Source organism: Xenopus laevis, chromosome 1S (genome assembly GCF_017654675.1).
Source record: "Xenopus laevis strain J_2021 chromosome 1S, Xenopus_laevis_v10.1, whole genome shotgun sequence".
In the NCBI taxonomy this organism is placed as follows: domain Eukaryota; kingdom Metazoa; phylum Chordata; class Amphibia; order Anura; family Pipidae; genus Xenopus; species Xenopus laevis.
Window position 1 is genome coordinate 94,833,174 of NC_054372.1, and position 24,508 is coordinate 94,857,681.

Here is a 24,508-nt window from a genome sequence, read left to right on the forward strand (position 1 = left end):
TAATGCCACAGAATTGCCCGTTTGTAAAATACTTAGCTTTTTATATTTTATGGCAACCACCTATAATTCAGAACTACAAAGGAACAAGTACCTCTTTTTTTTTTTTTTTTTTTACTTCATGCTCATTTAAAGGGTAAGTCTACCTAATAAAATAAAACACTCGAACACTGAAATTTCTAATACACCTGCATTGGAAAGTTGCTTAGAATTATGTTTTCTTTTATTAGGCAAATTTTATTTTAGACTTGCCCTTTAATTTCAGGTTCTAGTCTATAACTTAAAGGGATATGGTCATTGGGAAAACATGTTAACAGTTAGTTAACAGTGCTGCGCCAGCAGACTTCTGCACTGATATCCATTTCTCAAAAAAGCACACAGATTTTTTTTATATTCAATTTTGAAATCTGACATGAGGCTAGATATATTGTCAGTTTCCCAGCTGCCACAGTCATGTGACTTGTGCAAGAACTTTAGGATGGAACTACTTTCTGGCAGGCTGTTATTTCTCCTACTTAATGTAACTGAATCAGTCTCTGTGGAACTTGGCTTTTACTATTGAGTGTTGTTTTTATATCTACCAGGGAGCTGTTATCTTGTGTTATGGAGCTGCTATCTGGTTACCTTTCCATTGTTCTGTTAAACTGCTGGGGGGGGGGAGGGGTGATATCACTCCAACTTGCAGTACAGCAGTAAAGAGTGATTGAAGTTTATCAGAGCACAAGTCACATGACTGGGGGCAGCTGGGAAACTGACAATATGTCTAGCCCCATGTCAGATTTCCAAATCAAATTTAAAAAAATATGTTTGCTCTTTTGTAAATGGATTTCAGTGCAGAATTCTGCTGGAGCAGCACTATTAACGGATACATTTTGAAAAAAACATGTTTTCCCATGACAGTATCCCTTTAAATACAGCAAAACCTCAGTTTTAGATCACCTGATTTTAAGCTTTCCCTCTTTTTTTATTTTTGAAAACACATTTGAATAACACATTTCCCTGATTTTACACTATTTTTCCGGTCCCCTTAAAAATGTAAAATGGGGGTTGTCCTGTACTAAAAACACAGAAAACTCAGACTTCCAGGAAATTATCACAAAACAGGACAAGTGTTACACAAGAGACATTTATATATTATTCTGAAGAGGAACTGGTTAAGTCCTTGCTGATTGGATACTACCACTTCGAAGGACCTAAGCCCATCACAGTAGATTTTGAACATCCAAGCAAGTAGGTAGGTAGAATACCAAGGGACAGGCATAGTGAAAGTAGATTAACAGTGTGCTGGTCTTTAGTGCCACTCTTAAAAATATGCCCCTTACTTGGCGCTGAAGGTTGCCAGGTGGGGTGTGAAACAGTTTCTGGTTGATTAAAAAAACAAAACACACAAATCAAAGATGAATTATTCCTTTAATATATTTACATATGAATTAATGGACAACCATGTAGTAAGCAGTAAAGAATTTCAATTAGCTGAATTCGACTTCTCCAATTTCCTTTCACTGAAAACCGTGTGTAAATTAGAAAATAAAAAAATATAAAGACAAGATATTTCCCAAAATGTCTTTCCATATAAATATGATGTTTCTCAGGGTGGTGACACATGGAGATAAGTCGCCAAGTGATAAACTGCTACTGCAGGAGACTAATCTCCCCATAATGCCTTCCTATCGGCAAGAATGTGAATCGCCAGTGGGATGGCATACCTGTTGCTTTGGTTTTCGAAATCACCAGAAGTTTCCTTGTGAGGCAAGTAGCAGTAGCAAAAAATGTATTGCTTGGCTACTAATCTCCCCGTGTGCCACCACCCTTACTTTCTTTTAGGATTAGGACACTACACCCCACCCCAGCGGTTTATCTGGAATGTCAGCATCAAAAAGCCTGTAGACAGGTTTGACTAGTCTTCTAGGTGCAGGACTGCCATCAAAAATCGCAGAGCCCCATACAACAAAATTTCCTGAGCCCCCTGGGCTGCGCCCACTGCAAGCCCCTCCTACAGGTCCGCCCCCCACCACACAGTAAAAAAACAAAAAAATATTGGTGGCTAGGGTTCCCACATGTTAATAAAAAATAAAAAGATATTGGTGGTCAGGGCCCCCCATAAAAAAACATTTGTGGCCTGGGCCCCCCCATTAAAAAATATTGGTGGCTTGGACCCCAAATGAGAAAAAAAATTGGTGACCAGGCCCCCCCCCCCACATTATAAGAAAATTGGTGGCCAGGGCCCCTTAAACGTCCATGCCTTCCCGAAGTCAGCAGCTCTCAGAAAGATGGGGGGCCCGGCTAATCAAGTAAGTGTGGCCCCCCTTACCCTTGGCGCCCCCTATAACTCTCCCCCCTGATGACTGCCCTGACTAGGTGTTACTATTTCTTTCAGACTCACTAACCACAACCTTCTTCATGTTGCACAAATGATTTGTAGTGTCAGAAATAAATTACCATTGGCCGGGGGTGGGGGCTACATGGCAGCTATTAGCGGTTTGTTGTAACCGGGGACAAAAAAATCTAGATAGAAACAGCTGTTATCTGGTGTTATCAGATAGCACCTAGTCTGCCCATAACCTGTGTGAAAACAAACCACAACCTCAACTAAGTATACCATAATGATGTGGCGGAGTAGTACCTAGCCAATAGTCCATTTAGTCATAGATTGAGCATTGTCATATCAACAGGGAGAGTGAACATAAGCATTTAAGAAAGGCTCGCCCTGCAACACTGTAGCAAGAAAGGCTTCTAGTGAGATGTAAAGCATAAACATATATTTATACTGTTGGAAGTACATAATGGAGTGCGGAAAGGGGGTAAAAAACAAAGGATGGGTATGGCTAAGAAAACATGGTTAGCCTGAAAAGTATATTTGCCCTTGTGTTGGAATAATTTCTAGGAGTAGAGTACTTCAGTTTATGCACAGAACATCCCTTTTTAATGGTGTAATTTCACTGGTCAAGCAGGGATCTGGCTTTGGGCCCTGTTGGAGGTAGAGAAATAAATGTCCATTTAGTAGATGTTACAACTTAAAGGGCTACCTCAGATTAATGATATTGTTTTTTCTACTTACTTTGTATCTGCTACAAACAAGGTGAAAGAGAGAACTTTGAGCTTGTGATTGAAGTTCATCAGTGTGCATCTAAATAAGTGAAACAAAATATTATTAATTTATGATAACATCTGTATTTGAACCGTACCACCAAAATAACCCTTGGAATGGTGGCAAGTAGCAGTTGCTTGGAAGGGATGGAAGGGACCTGGCATAGGTCAAAAGATCATAAGATGATCCACTCTAGCAATATACATGCAGTTCAAAATGGAGCCTATCATATACTACGGGCAGGTGTAGTAAACTAATAAACATAGACAAGAGAGGACAACAGGAGGGAGATGGGTCAAAACAAGCAAAAGCAAACCATGAAACAAATAATGCATGTAACAAACAGGGATTTTTTTTTATACACTCCCTTGTACGGCGTTACATAGTAACGTTGGGCTGAAAAAAAAAAACAAAGTTCAAGTTCAACCCCTCCAAATGAAACCCATCTTGCATACCTACACTGAAACTATATATTCTAATATTTATATTAATTGTAGATTTTAGTATCACAATAGCCTTGGATAAAGGCATTAACAGAATCACAACATCATCCGGCAGAACCAGAACCTCACTGTGAAGAACCACCTAAACTGCTGCAAATAAAAATGATTTTCCTCTAGTCTAAAGGGGTGGCCTCTGGTCCAATGATCCATTTTATGGAAAAATAGATCTCCTGCTAGGGGTCTATAGTGCCCTCTAATGTACTTATAAAGAGTAATCATGTAGCGTCTGTTCTCCAGAGAAAACAACCCCAACCGTGACAATGTACCCTTATAATTTAAATCTTCCACACCCTTAAAGGTACAGTAACACCAAAAAAATTAACATTTTTGAAGGCGCAAAAATATGTGATATGTACAAGTGTTCATGGAGGGACCCATATAACTAACTTGTATAGACCCCAAAGTTTCTTACAGTGGCCCGAGTTCGCCCATTTCATGTTTTACAGAGAACCCAAATATAATGGTGTAAAATCTGTGAAAATGTTAAATCAGAGAAATGTTACAGTAGAACCCTCATTTTAAATTTTTCAGGGGACCAGAAAAAAAGGTGTAAAAACTAGGGAAATGTAAAATCAGGGAAATGTTTTATGCATTATATAGGTGGGACCACAAACAAACAATGTAAAATGTGGGGAAACTTAAAATCAGGGGATGTAAAATTGAAGTTCCATTGTATATTGATGGGACCACGAAGAACAGGCAGTACAACTTAAAACCAAGGTATGTAAAATTGAGGTTTCACTGTATTTCAGATCCATCCTTGAAATATGAATAATGAGCAGGCCCCACGCAAACTTAAAAATTTCAGCCAAATATTTCTAACAGGTATTCAGTGGATTTACAACATAATTGATTGCCAAACAGAATATGTGGTTAGACAATAATCCCCATCAAAATGGGCAGAGAGTTTTGGTCAGAGGTTTTGAGGTACATTAAAAAAGTATGTTTACTCGTTGTTCTGGAATACTTGGGTCTCTTGTCACACCAGCAGTTGTGTTACCTCCAGTTATTGTTCTATGTAAAGAAAGCCAAACTATTGACATGGAAATTCACATCTGCTCCAGCATTCACCCTCTGGAAAAACAAATGACTGAATTGGTCTACTTGTCTAGAGGATGCCCAGCTAAGTTCAATGCAATTTGGGACACTTGGCTTAATATCCAGTCTGTTTAAATAGGTATGACTTGCAAACGCTTACATAGCCTTACTTCTCTCTGTCCTATTCTTCCCTTCCTTCTGGCAGTCAGCATATGTACAGGTCTAACCAGCTGTTTATTATTCCTACTTATTTGCTAATTTTCCAAGAGCTTTACAAAAAGGCTTACAGTGCTCTCTCAGTACAGTGTGATCATGGTATGTACTGTAACATGTAACAGGCTTAAAATGGAGCAAAACTTTTAAGGTCACAGGCATTCATTCAAGCCACTACACATTCTGGTTAGCAACTGTAACGGCCATGACACACAGGGCATTTTTTCACCTCTTCGAATTAATAACCAGAAATATGTCAATGTGCAATTACACGATCAGAGTTACGGTAACTACAAAGTTAGACTATGGAGATATCATGTGGCCAGTAAAGTACCCAATGTGCCATTGCATTAATATTGACATGTTTGCAACACAATCTCCATGCCAGGCTTCTGACATTTCTATTTCCTATTTTATTTTTTTTTTAATGAAAAGTCTGATAAATAATTTGTGGTCCCACTAATATACAATGCATAATGCATTTCCAGGATTTTACACCTTCCAGGAATTCAAAAAAATATGTCCTGGTCCCCTGAAAAACATGAAACTGGGGTTCTATTGTACTTCACGTTAGTAAATATAAATAAAAGAAAACACATTCCAACATCACAGCAGCTTCATTCTGTATTTAAGTTAGTACTTACTCCATCAACAACAATCCAGGGCACATACTCATGAGGAGGATTGAGTCCTTCAGTTCTCTGAGCATTTTGGTGCATCAGTTTGTTCCCCAAATCCCCATTTACACACTCCAGAACAGTCTTAAGTGCTACATCTGGTGCATAAACTGCAAGGCACTGCAAGGAGAGTAAAGTAGAACTAAATTGAAATGCATGCAGTTTAACAAGATGAACATGGGAAGATCTGTAAAGCCAGCATAAACAAGGTAATAGCATTATTTAAGGAATTTACAGTTCTAAAGAGAGTTGAGTACCTACAGCAAACATGCAGTTCAGGTTGGGGTCAGGTAGGTGGCAGGTTGATGGTTGGGGTCAGGTGGTTGTCAGATAGATGGGCGGCTGGCAAACGAGACGATTCTAGCTAATGTCAGAGGGGCGGCTGTAAGATGCCACGGACAGTCAATCTATATTGGGCCTGTGGGGGAGCAGTTTGGGCCTCTGTGGGTATATAAATATACTTCTTTATGCATACCTACACACAATGTACATGGTTTTTATAGGGCTCCACCAGAACAAGCTTGGAAAGTGAAATAGTCTTAACTACTCTAGCATATACCGATATCTATTCAAGGCCAGAAAGTTTTGTGGATTTAATAAGAGCAACAGTTCTCCTTTAAATTAAATGCACTACTTCCCTATCACAATTGTATTATAAATCATGCAAAAAATAGTTAGCCCTAAAAGCATCCATAATGTTTAACAATTTCTACAAACCTGTAAATCGGGAGTCCCAAACCTTTTTTTTACCTGTGAGCCACATTTAAATGAAAAAAGAGTTGGGGAGCAACACAAGCATGAAAAAAGTCCATGGACTTGCTAAACAAGGGCTGTGGTTGGCTATCTAGTAGCGCCTATGTGAACTAGCAGCCTAAAGGAGGCTCTACTTGGCAGCATACTTAGTTTTTAAGCAATCAAAACTTTCCTCCAAGCCTTGAATTCAATTACAAGCACCTGCTTTGAGGTCACTGAGAGCAACATCCATGCGGTTGGTGAGCAACATGTTGCTTGTGAACCACTAGTGGGAATCACTGCTGTAAATAATGCTCTCAACAAACAAAAGCAATTCATACTCTTTGGGGGGCAGCAAGCCATAGACAGTGTTTAAAGGGCAAGTCAACCCCAAAATAAATATTTGCCTAGAAAAAAATACATAATTACAAGCAACTTCCAATATACATGTATTAAACATTTTCTGTGATTTTAAAGTTATTGGTAAAAAAACAAAAAAAAAACAATTGCTATTGAAAGCAGCATTTGCCTAACTCCTGGTTGTTACTGTTTAAACAATGTTACAAAAGTCTTGGTTCCCCAGCAAAGACAGGTCTGTTAATCAGCTGCCTTGACTTACATTGTTTCAACAGGCTGAGCCATCAGGGCAGAGAATAGAAAGGGACAAACACAGTTTTTAATAGCAATACATATATAAATGAATCATAGAAAATTTTCATTGTTTATTGCGGAGTTGCTTAGAATTATGTTTATTCTGCAAAAAATTTTTTTTGGAAAATACATGTCTGTTAATTTGCTGGCTTGTCTTACATTGTATCCACAGTCTTGAGCCATCAGGGCAGAGTATAGACAGGGTCAGGCAAACACTGATTTTGGTAGCATTACAGGTACAACTAACTTAAAACCATAGAAAAAAAATAATGAATGTATATTGCACAGTTACTTAGAATTATGTATTCTTTTATTATGCAAACTATTAATTTTTGGTTGGCATTCCCTTTAAAGAGCACTGCATCCATTTACTGCACTTTGCACACTGCCTAGCTAGTGATAAAAAAAAGCAAATGTTTCTGACACAAAGCACATATGATTAAAGGGGTAGTTCACCATTTAGGAATTTTATAGAATGGCCAATTCTAAGCAACTTTTCAATTAGTTTTCATTATTTATTTTTTATAGTTATGTCTTTTTCTTCTGACTCTTTGCAGCTTTCAAATGGGCGTCGCTGACCCCTTCTAAAAAGCAAATGCTCTGTAAGGCTACAAATGTATTGTTATTGCTACTTGGTATTCCTCGTCTTTCTATTCAACCCTCTCCTATTCATATTCCAGTCTCTTATTAAAAGCAATGCATGATTGCTAGGGGGATTTGCTTAAAATGCAAATTGAAGAGCTGCCCAAATTGTCTCAGAATATCACTCTACGTCATACTTAAAGGGATACTGTCATGGGAAAATTTTTTTTTCCCAAAATGAATCAGTTAATAGTGCTGATCCAGCAGAATTCTGCACTGAAATCCATTTCTCAAAAGAGCAAACAGATTTTTATATATTCAATTTTGAAATCTGACATGGGGCTAGACATATTGTCAATTTCCCAGCTGCCCCAAGTCATGTGACTTGTGCTCTGATAAATTGCATTCACTCTTTACTGCTGTACTGCAAGTTGGAGTGATATCACCCCCCCCAGCAGCCAAACAAAAGAACAATGGGAAGGTAACTAGATAGCAGCTCCCTAACACAAGATAACAGCTGCCTGGTAGATCTAAGAACAGCACTCAATAGTAAAAACCAATGTCCCACTGAGACTCCTTCAGTTACATTGAGAAGGAAAAACAGCAGCCTGCCAGAAAGAATCTCTCTCCTAAAGTGCAGGCACATGTCACATGACCAGGGGCAGCTGGGAAATTGACAAAATGTCTAGCCCCATGCCAGATTTCAAAATTGAATATAAAAAAATCTGTTTGCTCTTTTGAGAAATGGATTTCAGTGCAGAATTCTGAGAAAAAATTGTTTTCCCATGACAGTATCCCTTTAAAGTTATCTCAAAGGTGAACCACCCATATAAGCCAAATGCATTATGTACTGTAAATGCAGTTAATACTTACTGATTCCAAAGATTTTGTGACATTGTAGGAAGACTCCATGCAAAAAAGGATTGGGAAATATTGGTATATATCACCGATAATATGGATAAGACAGGTCTGCACATCAAGAAGAAACAGTAGCTATAATTACATAAAATTATTTAACATTCCTATTTAACACTACAAAATCTGATGTCACTATGGATCCAATGAGGACAGCAGAAACAAGATGCTATCATTAGGTACAGAGTTTATGGTTCTAAAGTTGGTGTGACTTGTAGGGTCGGACTGTCAAACTGTAGATTCTGTTAAATTCCTGAGGTTCTGCTGTAAGAAGCCGCAGGCAGTAACTATCTAGTGGACTGGTGGGAGCGGTTTGGGTCTCTGTGAACTTGAAATACCAGGGCCTATTATGAATCTCTGTCCAGACCTGGTGGCCAGTGAAGAGCAAAATTTCACCGCAAAAATGATGCCCATAGACTCTAATGGGTGAAATAATAATACTTCAATGCATTTCGAAATTTTCGCTGTTTCACACATCACTAGTGGTGGCAGGTCTGAGTGGGTAAAGCATCTTAGTCTTACTAGGAAATACCAGCACATTGCACCTTACCTTCCATAAGCCCAATCCATCCTCACATTACAGTCATAACTGTGGAAAATGTTGGCAAATGTGTGCTGTGGATTTGGGTCCTATGCAAGTTTTTTTATTTAGATCGGAAACATTTATTAGCATTCAAACTAAATTTATAAGAATTTATAACCAACAGCAAACTACACATCACACATATAAATGGTCTCAAACCTCCATCATGTTTCCTTGACATTCCTCAGGTCCATGTTGGCAATTAAAAACCCATTCACCACTGACATTGGTTTCCTATGAAATAAAATTTAAAAAATTATGTATAGGCCGACATTTGCTGGACCTCAGACATATAAAAAGGTAAATTAATCTTTATCTGGCTTTATTCCTCAGTGCACACCTATGCATAGCCTTATGATTAAAACTAATGATATGAATAGCGCATTAATAGTATCGTCGTTCTGTTTTATTTGTCTATTTCTAGACCCCACACTTCCTTGTAACCTGCTATTGTCTTTTATAATAGATCAGCAATAATAGGGTTTGTTGCCAAATTCATAATAGAATAAGCCATCACAACCTACCAGTGCATTCCCATAAGGCACTAATGTTACATTGATGATCTCAGAAAGCATCAGCCATGTTGGAAACAGCTGCTGGATAAGGAAACCTCGACAGCCTCCACAAAGACTTTCATAATATAAATCTATCTGAACAGATGGCGCAGAAGACTTCACCAAATCTCGATTAGAGTAGAATTCCAAGCACTGTTTTTCTACCTGGAAAAATAATAAAAATGTCTGTTATTGAAGAAAAAGTTATTTATAATGGCAATGATCTTGATATACATCTGTCCTATTTGCAGTAAAAGTAGGATTAAATATAACCTTTTTAATGTTAGGTTGATGTTGAGTGTTGCCAGCAAACATGCAGTATGCTACACCCCTCAGCCCTTGCAGCTAGTCTTACAGTTGAACCTTGGGTGCATGGTTCATTAAGGTACTGCTACAATCACAGAACTAATAACTGGGACACTTTTGCCAGTTCTGTTAATTTGGTTAAAAGTTGCCCTATATCCCACATTGATCAAGTTAAAAAATGTCAATAATAATGCCAAGATCCAATGATTTTAAAGGGATTTCTTTTGGGGTACACTGGTAAGAGTCCCTAGGTGGGAGGGAGAAACTTTAGCTTTGCTGAGAACACTATACATATGGAGTAACCATTTATTTTACACTCCAAACTGAAAATGACCTCTAAAAGTAACTTTTCTAAAAGAAAGAATATCTCTTAAGACAAATAATACACATACAGTACATAGACTGGTTAGTAATTTTATAGATTATAGTGGAAGCATTCCAATTTAATAGATTTTTTCTTTACCTGCAACTGTTAATATATTACCTTACAGTTTAAAAAAAATAAAATAAGACTTTGGTACAGATACACTACAAACTACTTGCAAATCACATTTCTGTTCGGCACTATTGTACTATTTATTACATTTTGACTGCTTAATAGAAATCTGAGACATCTGCCCATCAGACAGGTATTGGATCAATAGTATTTGTCCACCCCTGCATATATATGGCCAATAATCCTTTAATTTGGGCCAAAACCCCAAACAATTTTATCTGAAGGTTAGCGAAGAGGAGCTTCGGCTCCTCTAACTTAACTTTGTAATTAACTGAAACACCATGCACACACCAATTGGCAGATAAAATTACCAGTTTGGCATAGGTGCCTATGATCTCAATAGATAGTGCTTGTTGAACTATTTAATGCAAGTTATTATATAGTAATATAGTACACTCTTTATAACAAATCTGTAAACATGGCTCAAAGTTATACCAACCCTAGGATGGCCATACATGGACAGATATCGTTGCGTGAAACGATGGATTTTAGCGCGATCTGGTAAAATAGTCTACATTGATTTACAGTCAGACAGATGTAAAAATGTTCGTTGTGAAACAATAAAAACGGTCAGTGAATGGGACAATCAGGTATACTGTAAATGATATACATCTCGTTAACCATTGATGGATGAATTGTTAGTTATATCAATTAGTTAGCCAATAAGATAATAAAAATAATATAGCAACGCCTCTTCATTATGGATAGGACATGAAAAGCAGAAATGAGCAAGAAGAATTATGTAACAGCTGCAATGTTTTATGTAAGAAATGCAAAAGAAAGTCTCTTTCTACTGTGCAATATTGGGTCATTATGCTAAGTAAAAGGATACAGAGGTCAGCTGGGGTCTCACCAGAAGTTTAAGGGAGGCTGTAATTTGTAGCTATTGTCAATCTCACAGACCTACATCCAGTCTCATGTTCAGATTTAGAAACAGTTTACAGTATAAAACAGGGGTCCTCAAACTACGGCCCGCGGGCCGGATACGGCCCTCCAATGTCATTTACCCGGCCCCCGCCCACGCTGGCAATTGCCCCATATTTTTTAAAAAAAAAATATAGAAAGCTCGAATCTGGCCTCCCGCTGGACTAACTATGGGCATTTGAACAAGCGGTGCATCAGTTATGTATGCGCGCATGTTCACGTCGGCCCCCTGATGACGTCACTGAGGCGTGCTACGCGTGGGGCGCAAGAGGCGCATCAGGGAGGGAGCGCTCTGGATTTGGCGCTTCTTCTGACATCCTAGGGCAGGCTGTGGCTGCGCATTTTGGTGGGCTGCAGGCTAAAAAGTAACCTACTGCTCCTCTGCCAACTGATCGGAATCTGCTGCTCCTGTCTCTTCTACTGCGCTGGTGAGCAAAGTGAATTGGGGGAACATGTCGGCCTTAATTATTCCCAAAACCCACACACACACTGTGCCCACCACCAACTTCTTTAATTTAATTTTACAAGGTTTCTTAATTTCTGTTTGCCCTATTTCTCTATTTCTTCCCCATTTTTTTTTTTAAATCTTGTTGCATTGCCCATCTCCATACATTCTCCCTTGCATCTCCTCACTGAATTAATTATTTTTACATGATTAATGAAGTGTTTTAATTTAATTTTACAATTAAACCCCAGAGCTCTCTTAATTTCTGTTTGTCCTATTTCTGCCCCATTTTATTTATTTTGCTGCCCATCTCCATACTACTCCTTTGCCTCATCTTTATATCTCTCTTTATCCCTGGGTATGCTATGATTTTCTTACTGGGAGTGCTTACAATGAATGTGTTAAAAATTGATTATATATGCTCACTGAATTATTTTTACATGATTAATGAAATGCATTAATTTTACATTTAAACCCCTGAGTTCTCTTAATTTCTGTTTGCCCTATTTCTGCCCCATTTTTTTTATTTTGGTGCCCATCTCCATCTCTCTTTATCCCTGGGTATGCTATGATTTTTTTACTGGGAGTGCTTACTATGAATGTTTTAAAAATTGATTATATGCTTATTGAATGAATTATTTTTACATGATTAATGAAGTGTAACAATGGATTTGTAGTCTATAAATGTCAATGAATTACAAGTTGATTAAATGGAATGGCAGTTCATAAAGCTATATGTGTGTGTGACTATATATATATATATATATATATATATATATATATATATATATATATATATATATATATATATATATATATATATATATATATATATATATATATATATATATATATATAACAATTATCTCCAGGCCAGCACTCCCATTAGTTAAATTAAAGTTTTAACTGTTAAAATCTTGTCTTTATTGAAGCATGGTATCTGTCTCCAACGTTTCGGTCCTCATTAGGACCTTTATCCCGGGTACAGAGCACTTTCTGTGCATGCCCACATGTACACTACAGCCTAGTACTGCAGAGTATTAATAGGGAAATAATGTTGTTCTGCAGAGATGTGCAGCAGTTCTTGATTTTAACAATTCTGCATCTCATTTACTATGTTATTGTTATAATTATTTTAATGTAATTATCACAGTGTCTTATGGTGGATCTGTAAATTCTACAGGTGGACAACAATACAATTATGTCAAGGAAAAGAAAAGTTGACTCTGAGTGCAGGATATTCAAAGAACAGTGGACCTATGATTACTTTTTCATGCAGTGCAAGGAGAGAGCTGTTTGTCTGTTATGCCAGGATTCAGTGGCTCTGTTCAAGGAATACAATTTGCGTCGACACTACGCAACTAAACATAAAGACAAATATGGTTGCTTGGTCGGACAAGGGAGAAAAGACAAGATATTATAACTGAAACATGGATTGACAACTCAGCAAAATGCATTTGTGAAGCAGAAGGAGATAAATATTTCATCATTGCGAGCAAGTTTTCAAGTTGCCAAGCTAATAGCCCGCACTGGCAGACCATTTGTGGAGGGAGAATTTGTGAAAGAATGTCTTCTTTCTGTTGCCAAAGAGATGTGTTCAGAGAAGGCTGATTTATTTGGAACAGTGAGTCTTTCAGGACCTACAATTACATGAAGGATTGAAGAAATGGGGGACAATTTGCATCAAAATTTGCAAAACTCCTCAAAAAAAATTTGCTATTTTTCATTGGCACTCGATGAAAGCAATGATGTCCGTGATTCTGCACAGCTTCTAATTTTCATTCGTGCGACAAATGATCATTTTGAAGTCCCAGAGGAGCTTGCTGCACTGCAAAGCATCAAAGGAACAACAACAGGAGAGGATATCTATGAAAAGGTTTGCCAAACTATGAATGATTTGGAGCTAGACTGGGCTAAACTAGCCAGTGTGACAACTGACGGTGCTCCTAGCATGGTGGGGTCTATGAAAGGAGTGGTGGGACGCATTAACAAAGAAATGGACCAACTCAACCATTCACGTCCAATAGCCATACACTGCCTCATCCACCAACAAGCGCTGTGTTGTAAATCACTGAAGTGGGACTGTCATGAAAGTTGTGGTGTCCTGTGTTAACTTCATTAGGGCTCATGCACTAAACCACAGACAGTTTCAGGTATTTCTGTCTGAGCTGAATGTTGCCTATGATGATATTCTGTACCACACAGAAGTACGTTGGCTGAGTCGAGGGAGAGTTTTGAAACGTTTTTATGACTTACTTCCACAGATTTCGGATTTTCTGCTTTCAAAAAACAAAGAAGTACCAGAGCTTAAAGATGAAGAATGAAAATGGCACCTTGCTTTTCTGACAGATGTAACAGAGCTACTCAACAGTTTCAATGTGCAACTTCAAGGAAAGGGGAAGCTCATCTGTGATATGCATTCACATGTGAAAGCATTTGAAGTAAAATTGGACCTCCTCATTAAACTAGTGAAGGAGGAAAATTTCTGCCATCTCCCCTCTACTCAAAAGCTGTTAGCTGAGAAACCAACAGTTGCATTCCCAAACAAAACATGTGTGGATTCACTGGAAATGTTGCAAAGGGAGTTTCAAAAGAGATTTAAAGAGCTTCATCTCCATGAACAGGACATACAGCTTTTCCGGAACCCATTTTCTGTTGAAATTGAAATTGTTGATCCGATTTACCAAATGGAACTGGCCGAACTACAGAATTGTGACTCTCTAAAAGACATTTTCAAAGCAAGCAGCCTTACTAATTTCTATGCATCTCTCCCCTCTGAGACATATCTTAATCTCAGGAACCATGCACTCAAAATGGCAACCATCTTTGGCAGCACCTATGTCTGTGAACAGACTTTTTCCCGAATGAAAAATCTGAAATCTCCAACCAGATCCACACTTACTGATGCACACTTGCATCACTAGTTACGACTTGCAGTGACAAACATGGAACGGATATTGATTATCTCATCAGCCAAAAGCAGGCCCACACTTCCCATTGAAATACTGGTAAGTTTATGTTAGTTAAAATTGTTCTTCATTGTACATTTTTTAAATAGTGTATTGTTTCTTCATGATTTTTTTTGCACTACCTGTACTACAAATAAGATATATGCAGTGTGCATGGGAATTTGTTCATTTTTTTTTTTAAACTATAGTCCGGCTCCCCAACAGTCTGAGGAACCGTGAACTGGCCCTCTGCTTAAAAAGTTTGAGGACCCCTGGTATAAGAGAAGAATGGAAGCACAAATGCTAAGATTTTTTTCTTGCGGTGGGTAGCAAGACACATCATGAGGGCTCGAGGAAGAGCGGGATAACCCCTATATATCAGTAATGGCAAATTTGGCTTAAAGGAAACATCAGGAATATAAAATTAAAGGGGTTGTGTAATAAAAGGCACTTTGTAAAACTAATATATTGCAATCCAAGTTTTGTAATTTGTATCACCATAGCTTAAAGCAGAACTCAACCCACCCCCCCACTAATAAAAACCCATACCCAGACCTCCCTCCCTGCTCCCCACCCCCATTAGAGTGATAACACCTATAAATATCCCAAATCCTTTATTTGCCTAGTGCAGAGTAAGCACAGTGGAGATCATGGTCATCTTCCTTCCCTTCAGCAATTTCCGTCACTTTTGGTGCATGCGCAATTGCTAGGAACTGGAAGACTGCTCCAACTGCGCATGTGCCAATACAGTGCTCACTTCCCAAAGAATACGGGAGAGCCGGAAGATGGCGCCAATGATCTCCGCTGCACTGACTCTGCACCTATAGAAGAGTAAAGGATTAGGAGCAATTATAGGTGTTATCACCTATGGGGGGGGGGAGCAGGGAGAGGGGGGTTGAGTTCTTCTTTAAAGCTGGCCATAGACGCAAAGATATAGTCAAACAAATAGAAGTATGAAGTATGATTTTTGGGACCGCATGTGGATTGTCCAGACATTTTTCGTACCATGCTGATCGGTCATTTAGTCAATCAGACTGGTTAAAAGATCTGTCAGCTAATATTAATTTCTCTGCATTTACGGTCACTGCTGTTTGTCGGACATAACTATCAAGTACAGGGTTCAGTTTTTTTCAGTACAGAAATAATCAAAACAAATTAGAATGTTTTACTTTAAGTTGAGTCTATTGGAGACTGTGTTCATGTATTTGTACCTTTCCATACCTACCATAATTGGAAACCTCCATACTGAAAGCTGGCAATATAATCTACAGATGAATTAGTATTTTAAGTCATTTATTGCAAACCTTTTTTTTTTTATTCAGGAAATGTTTGCGAAATGTCCAAGCGTGCATCCATTGTTCAGTTTCCTTTTAGGAAAGATACTTTAATACCTCCGGCTTAAAGAAGAAAATGAAGTGAGAATACAGAGATTCACTCCCCTTTTCTGTTCTCTTTCAGAATGGAAATTTTAAGGTAACTAGATTTTTTAGTGGCAGCTTTTCTGGGAAACATTATGGACAAAATCACAATTGATCACTTTCCATAAATTACAACACAACTCACCCACAGTTAGTAGTCAGGATTATCAGGGTATATTTTACGTTCACTAACATCATCTGCTTAAAGGGGTTGTTCACCTTTGTGATAATTTTATGTATGATATAGAGAGCGATATTCTGAGACAATTTGCAATTGTTTTTTATTATTTAAGGTTTTTGAGTTATTAAGCTTTTTATTCAGCAGCTCTTCAATTTGCATTTTAAGCAATCTGGTAGCTAGGGTCCAGGTTACCCAACCATGCACTGATTTGAATAAGAGGCTGGAATATGAATAGCAGAGGCCTGAATAGAAAGATGAGTAATAAATAGTAGCAATAACAATACATTTGTAGCCTTACAGAGCATTTGTTTTTTAGAAGGGGTCAGCGACGCCCATTTGAAAGCTGCAATGAGTCAGAAGAAAAAGACATAACTATAAAAAATAATGAAAACCAACTGAAAAGTTGCTTAGAATTGACCATTCTATAACATGCTAAAAGTTACCTTAAAGGAGAAGGAAACCCCCTGGGCGCAAAACCCCTTCCCCGTGTTGCCCCCCCTCCCTCCTCCCCCCTGGCCTACCTGTCCCCCTGGACAAATGCCCCTAACTCGTTACTCACCCCTCTGCGCAGGTCCTGTCCACGGAGTTCACAGTCGCCATCTTCTCCCACGCGCGTCTTCATCCTGCTCTGACCGGCGTCTTGCACAAAGTGAAATCGGAAAACTTTGTGACATTCGGAGCATGCTCAGTAGAGCCGTACCGGTAACTGTTCCTACTGCGCATGCGCCAGAAGACGCTGGTCAGAGCAGGAAGAAGACGCGCGTGGGAGAAGATGGCGACTGTGAACTCCGTGGACAGGACCTGCGCAGAGGGGTGAGTAACAAGTTAGGGGCATTTGCCCAGGGGGACAGGTAGGCCAGGGGGGGAGGAGGGAGGGGGGCAACATAGGGGAGGGAGGGGTTTTGCGCCCAGGGGGTTTCCTTCTTCTTTAAAGGTGACCCACCCCTTTAAGAACAGATTTTTTTCTCTCCTATAAACCTAATTATATTCCTCTATTTGATCAGTTCCTGCCTTTGCAATGCTGTGTAACGCGCTTCAGCAAAAGATTAACTGCATCCATTGCAACCACAGTGTCTAGGTTTCTGCCTACCTTTTTGTAGAAGGAAATCAAATTTGTATGGCAAGATCTGACACACATTAAAAACAATATTATATAATTATAAAAATTTGTCAGTATCTGACCACTGGTAAGATACTGACAAACAAAAAATTCACTGTGTTTGGGGCTGGAATTGGTGATACCGGGGCCCCCTTTGGGTTATTACGTCCAATAGGACACCAACTTTTATTGTGGCCAGAGTGACTATTCGGCTGTGAAGGGGGTCTTGAAACTGTAACCCACATTTGGATTATACATTTTACTACACGCCAATGCAGCGTCATTCTGACTCACAGACTGCAGTCTAATACAACAGACCCATAGCCACTTGGCTACACAGCTAGGGCTGATTAGCCCACACCTCATCGGAGTGTTGTGGATCAATAATAATTATTCCAGCAAACTCTTCCCAACTTTGTAACAACTGATACAATACTATCCAGCATTGGACCTTGTTCCAGGTGCACCCATTTCATTGATTGCAAACAATTAAGCCACCCAAGAGGGCTTTTATCAGCTACCTATTTTGAGTGGCTCAGTTCCACTTTACAAACTTTTAATTTATCATTGTATGTTTGTCAGCGGAGAGGGATCCCTCAGTCCTTATGCAGCACTGTTTCCTTGGTTTTTAAATGTTTTTAACCAGTTCATGGCATGATGGTAAACAAATATTGCCTTTTATTTTTACTCTCAGAATATTTTGTAATTCCATATCCAAATTAATATTGTAATGGTGAATTGGTCATATGGAGTTGAAGTCCCATTTTTCTAATATTTATATATACTGACAAACATTGCTATGAAAATTCACTGAATGTGATAGTATTATTAGTAGGGTTGAGGCACAAACGTGCAGCTACTTCAGCTCTCTTCTCTTATTGAAGAGCAGATACTGCTGTGCTGGTGGCGGTGTGAGGGTATTTTTGGACAGAAATATCTAATGCCTCAACTCTTTAGTATAGGAACACCTCAGTGTAGCATAGGCTTTCATACCATGAGATGTCGAGCTAGCATACCTGTAGTTTTCATCCTGAGAGTGGATCTCAAAAATGGCACCACAATAGGAATTTGCAGGTACAGTGCCAGACATCAATGATAAAAGTAGTTAAGTGGTCTGCCAGCCTCATAGTTAAGAGATGTTTTAATGGCAGATTCCCATTATGTCTTCAGTTGTATGCATGTAGCAAGAGGTAAAAGTATGCTATCCGTTATACAGAAAGCACTGAATTATGGGAAGCCTGTCTCCCATAAACTCAATTTTATACAAATAATTCTGATTATTTTTAATTTATAATTTATATTTATTTTATATAAAAGTCAAACAAACATGGTCCAGCGCAATCCCCAGTTTGCAGAGATATAACGGCAGAGTTTGGTAGAATAAGTATCCTGAACCAACCTGAACATAGTAACAATAACCGGATACAACAAAGCATCATGAGTACTGTCATTTATAATCACAATATGGTATGGGCTAAATGTAGTGTCAGAATGGGAATGGGGAGAATACATGGGATTTCCCCTACAAAATTATCTCTAAGGTTGTGTTGGGGTCACTGTACTGGATTTGGTGGGGGTTAGCCATGGGACAGGTACCTATAATTTAGCCAGGGGAATATAGAATTTATGGGAAGTTTTCTGTGAATCATTTTTCAGGCTTCTCTAAAACCAAGACAGAGTCTAATTTAGCTTTGACTTGGTGAATATCTAAAATTGGGGATTTCCAAATAATTGAGATTTTGGAAAATGAATCTGTAATAAGAAAACATTACATTGTACTTGATCCAAACTAAGATCATTAATCCTTATTGGAGGCAAAACAAGCCTTTTTGCTCTATACAATGTTTAAATTACATTTTAGTGGACTTATGGTATGCTGAGCTAAAGTCCACTATCTAGAAAACCCCAGATCCCACGCATTCTAGTAACAGGTCCCTTACCGGTATTGGTATGTGAAAATGATATATAAAACATAAAAAAAGACTTAATTTAATAATAGCCGAAGGACTTAAATTTCCCTGCAATACAATTATCTTTAAATCTACATTTATGAATGCTTATTAAACTTTTTGCACCTGTTCATAGTATACTTACATGGATTTTGAATGCTCCTTATGTAGACATCTTTTACAATTGTAAGCACAATTACAGGACACCACTGCCATAGTTACTGGTGATCACACAATATTATCTGATTTTGCTTGGATTTTAGATTAACCAATCAGAACTGAATGGTGTGATTATTAGGACAGCGTCAATTTACAGTCACAAAAGGGTTAAGCATAATTGTGGTCTTATTTAAAATAAAATGGTATAAGTACCAAGATTCTGTGTACAACAGGCTGAATCTTTAAATTAGTCAGTAATAAACCAAGACTATGATTAATATACCCTGTGATTTCAAAAGAATGTGGAAGTGGTTGGAGGGAATTTTCATTTGGTATGCAGAAAAAACACATGATACCTTTGTCCTGTATTCCCTTAACTACAAAGTACGATATGAACAGCACCACTATTGTAATTGAAGTTAAAATGCCTTTATTGCTCAAGTGACGGGCATTACCGCAACGTTTCAGGCCTCATTTGGCCCTTTTTCAAGCTTGAACAGCTTGAAAAAGGGCCAAATGAGGCCTGAAACGTTGCGGTAATGCCCGTCACTTGAGCAATAAAGGCATTTTAACTTCAATTACAATAGTGGTGCTGTTCATATCGTACTTTGACTGCATTTGCTGGTGGAAAGTGGCCACTGGAGAACCTGCACCCATCCAAAGAAAAGTAAGAAGATTTAATAAGGTTGTGCTGACTATTTTTGTTTGCATATTCCCTTAACTACAATACAGCAATTGCAACACTTTTCTCTTTTCCTTTAATTCTCCAATGGACCAAATGCCTTTGGCCACTATCTTTCTGTCCAACAAAATCAAGTTAGAATAAATGGGTTAAAGCTGCTTTACTATAAAGCTACCCATAGCAGCTTACCATCTTGGATCTTGTTAGGTCATCTAGTGAGCATCACTGACACTGTACATGCTCAATGAGTTCTAGCATGTTATAAAGGAGCTAACCCAAACTGTTATAGAACTGGATTCTACAGGTATTTATTAATCAATTCTTACATTGAATTGCGTTTTTTTAAGCTGCCAAAATAAGCAGATCTGAATTTATTATCAGCCTAGTAATGGTAAATTTAGATGTGTAAGGTCTATGGTGTCCTTTGGCTGACAAATAATTTTAAAATACAAAAGTGTGGCATTTCTAGCCTAATTCATTATTGAACTTTAGTTCTTAAAACTGTAGCAACAGCTGCACATTTGAAGCCTGTGGGAAACATTCTTACAGTATTACTAGAGTACACCACACACTAAAAATGCAATAAGAGAGCTTGGTGAAGTGGTGTCCCAAAGTAGTTCATATCTATGGATAAGCGATATTCTTACTAAAATGTGTTGCTTTTTCAGTGTGCACATATATTCTTGTGGAAATGGTTTCGTTACCCCAGAAAAACTCTTATAGGAAGGACACTGACAAATAGCCTAGCAGAGCCCCTGAAAGGATGCCCTCCTCCTACAAATCTTGGTTGACGTATCTAGTAAAAAGGGCCTGGGGAGACACTGAAATCATAGCAAAATTAATTTTTCATGCCAGACTTAATCCTAAGGTTTTTGTGCTGGTGAATATTCAGTTTATTGAATATTGCTGTTGTATGCAATACATGCCTTACATGCTGGTGGATGGCATTTGGGGAATTTATGGTTAAAGGGAGATATTGTACAGTATGGCAACATACAGCTTTGCTTATCCTCAGTTTCTACTTTCCAATGATGGCAGTTGACTGGTCCTTGAAATTTCTGATTGTTTTATATTGAAGGTAAACACTGCATATGAAAAAAATTAATCTGATTAGCTAAGTAGTCTATGCATACCTTTATCAGTTATTTCTACTTGTAGTGCATAATCGTATCAAGTGCTGATAACGGATCAACTTTATTTTGTCTAAGGAGTGAAGGAAATGAATAGCATTAATTTGGTCATACACAGAGCCGGCATAAGGATAAGCATGAAAGCTGTTTTCAGCCAGATGGCCCAGACATTTTTCAAGGCACTTTTATAGTTCAAATGCCAATCATAAGATCCTCTCAACAGTGCTTGTTGGCAGTCAACATGGCATTTTTTTTTTTTTTACAAAGACCAGTCCACACTCTGCCTTGCATATAGCCCATAACAGTGGGCATATGCATATACATGATCTGAGAGCTGCAATCATAACCTCACTTATCTCTCTAGTGTCCAGTATACCAGAGATATACAATTACTCCACAATAGGAAGCCATCAAAACTATAACTTGCATCACACACCCTAGTGGATCTCCTTTCCAAAACAAAAACACCTCTGCTCCCCATTTGGATGGAAGCAGCTCTTGCAATAAAGAATAAAATGTGTAAAATGTGTAAAATGACTGCCTTCTACCATACAGGGGGATATCAATTCTAATGCATGCTGTATCTTGGCTGCTGCACTCACAAAATGTACATCTTACACTCCTACATTCCCAGCCTGAAGTAAGTGTGATGCTGGCTATTCAGGTTTAGCATGCTGCAATGTTGGTACAGGAAGAAAAAAAATCACGGGCAATGCTGTCCATAGCATTAGATTTCAATCGTTACCTAAAAGTTAGAAAACAAAATCAAATATCGGATTGGTTGAAATGGGTAATATCACTGGTTTTACACAGCGATGTAGGATTTGAAATAGCATTAAAAATTAATGATAAAACACATGCCAGTGAAACATGCAGATGTGGGTACTAAATGTCTACCCAACTGCAAATGGCCACTGATCAATGGCCAGTGCACTCTAAAAGGCTACACTTTTAAAGAACACACAGCTGGCTGAAGGAAAAGCACTAGATATGTAGAATGCCTATAACTTTAAGATTCCCAGTAGCATTTACACTTTTATTTGAACTTCCACATGCGTTATTTTTACAGTGCACTTGAAAAGTCCTGGTTATTATTACAGTTTATTTGAAGAGATTCTTCCCCAAGACCCATTTTAGGTTCAATTAAGCTTGTGAGTTTGGCATATCGGATACCTAATATCTAATACATGGCTGTTTTCATGTACCCTTTTCCATCCTACTGATCTGCATCATTTTGCTCAGGTTGACGCTGGGGGTCATTGCAAACACTTAGGGGCAGATTTATTAAAGAGTGAATTTAGAACTCACCAAAGAATTCCTGTGGGATTTTTAGAATCGTATTTATCAATGGAGTTCACAATTTCATAAATATGCCATTAAAAATCCCATAGGAATGAATAGAATATGAGTGAGCTTTTTGATAAATCTGCCCCTTAATGGTCAGGGCACCCCGGCAGATTAGGGGAGATTAGTCGCCCGGCAACAAATCTCCTCTTCTTCGGGGCGACTAATCTCCCTGAAATGCCTCCCCGCGGCTATAATGAAAATCACCGGCGGGATGGCACTCGGAGCGATTCATTTTCCAAAGTCGACCAAAGTTTCCTCATGAGGCTCTGCATGCCATCCCCCCGGTGATTTACATTTTAGCCGACGGGAAGGCAGGGGAGGCAGTTTGGGGAGATAGTCGCCCCAAAGAAAAGGAGATTTGTCGCCAGGTGGGGACTCTAATCTCTCTGAATCTGCCTGTGTGCCATGAGTCCCTGACCCTAATTTTAGCTGCAGTACTGACCTGCCTCTATCACTCAAATAAGTATTCAGTGCAATAAAATTAATGTGGCAAAACACTGACTAAAGAACATGTGGTAGTAAGGAGTAAACTGAAGGAGTAGGAGTAAACTTTATTAAACAGAAAGGGACAATAATGTAGAAAAAGGATGGAATACGGGAAAACAATGGAAAAGAAAGAGAACAGACAGTTGTAAGTGCATGGGGCAATAAAACGACAGTTGTAGAGACAGAAGGCGAGTGATAATAACCAGTGTGTGGAACATGCGGGAGGGGTGTATAAATAATGAGTTTAGGAGGTAGAGAGAAAGGAGTCCCATAGGCAGCACTCATTAGTGCAGGAGAGCGATTTCCCCTGAGGATGTCCTAAACTGCTTTCCGTAAGGGTGTCCTATAACTAGTCAACAACTGTATAATAGGGGTCATATAAAAGTACCAAAGCCAATGCAATATTTGGGTGCTGGAATCTGTATGCCCTATTCCTACCTGACACTCCTTGGCAATTTCCCAGGAACTGCACCAGGCGCTCGGAGGGTGGTTACAGATGGGCTGAGAGGCCGCCCCCAGAGCGCACAGCAGGAACAGGTAAGACCTCATGGCGCGCCGGCTGTTTGGAAACTAAAATCACAGCTGCGGGCGGCTCGGTATTAATAACATAACTGTCCCTCCTTCAGATGTGCCGGCTTCCTGATCCTCCCACACTCACTCCTGATCACTAACCGGATCCCTCGTCAACAGAATGACTGAAGCCAAGGCAGTGTCGGACTGGCCCGGCGGGACACCGGGAAAAAACCCGGTGGGCCCCGCCCTCGTGGGCCCCCGCCGGGCCAGACCCCCTCTCCCGATAATTCTATTTTGGGAAAAAAGTCTTCGCCGATGCGCAGTGCCTTCTGTGCATGCGCGGCGAGCGCCGCCACTCGCGCATGTGCGGCGAGTGCCGCCACTCGCGCATGCGCGGCGAGCGCCGCCACTCGCGCATGCTCATATATGCTCACTGAGCGCTGAGCTCGGCGCGGCGCAGTAGAGGAACATGGGGTCGAAGGGGGGCCCTGGAACAACAGCCCCGGTGGGCCCCGGCCCTCCCAGTCCGACCCTGAGCCAAGCATAACCTAGCGGCCCCAGGCTACATCGGGATTTTTTTTTTTTTTTTAAAAAAAGAACACCTACAGGCTTCCAGGCATCAGCCACAAAAGGGGCGGGGCTTAGGTGGACCAGGGCGCAGTTGGGCTGATTTCATGTTCCAGCCTCTGGATTTGTCACTACCCATTGGTCAGTCTATTTGGCACATTTCACTTATGTCTATTTCTCCTTATTTCTTTCCATTTTTATGTGCATCTATCTCTCCTCGCACATCTCCCTGTGCCTGCCTCCTAGTCTTTAACCCTTCCCAGGCCATAGTATTTGGGCTGTCAAATTGGCAGCTTTCTTGCAGTAAGGGCCATGCCTATGTACC

General features: G+C 39.2%; 1 protein-coding gene across 1 annotated transcript; it reads right to left on the bottom strand.

Annotated features, from left to right (window-relative positions):
- Window positions 1-1,388: 1,388 nt before the first annotated feature.
- ifi30.S (interferon, gamma-inducible protein 30 S homeolog) lies at window positions 1,389-23,885 on the bottom strand. Its single transcript, XM_018243662.2, has 7 exons — window positions 23,542-23,885; window positions 9,504-9,698; window positions 9,139-9,213; window positions 8,355-8,450; window positions 5,484-5,636; window positions 3,056-3,124; window positions 1,389-2,965 (listed from the first exon to the last, which is right to left on the bottom strand). The coding sequence occupies exons 1-7, from the start codon at window positions 23,650-23,652 to the stop codon at window positions 2,894-2,896; spliced, it is 771 nt and encodes a 256-aa protein (XP_018099151.1). The 5' UTR covers window positions 23,653-23,885; the 3' UTR covers window positions 1,389-2,893.
- Between the last annotated feature and the right edge of the window lie 623 nt (window positions 23,886-24,508).

Excerpts from the sequence above, each read along its gene's own strand:
- ifi30.S (XM_018243662.2), bottom strand. The coding sequence starts at position 23,652 with ATGAGGTCTTACCTGTTCCTGCTGTGCGCTCTGGGGGCGGCCTCTCAG. Across the intron at positions 8,451-9,138 it reads GTCAAGGAAACATGATGGAG|ACCTGTCTTATCCATATTAT; the intron begins GTTTGAGACCAT and ends CTTGATGTGCAG. Across the intron at positions 3,125-5,483 it reads CCTGGATTGTTGTTGATGGA|ATGCACACTGATGAACTTCA; the intron begins GTAAGTACTAAC and ends TCACTTATTTAG.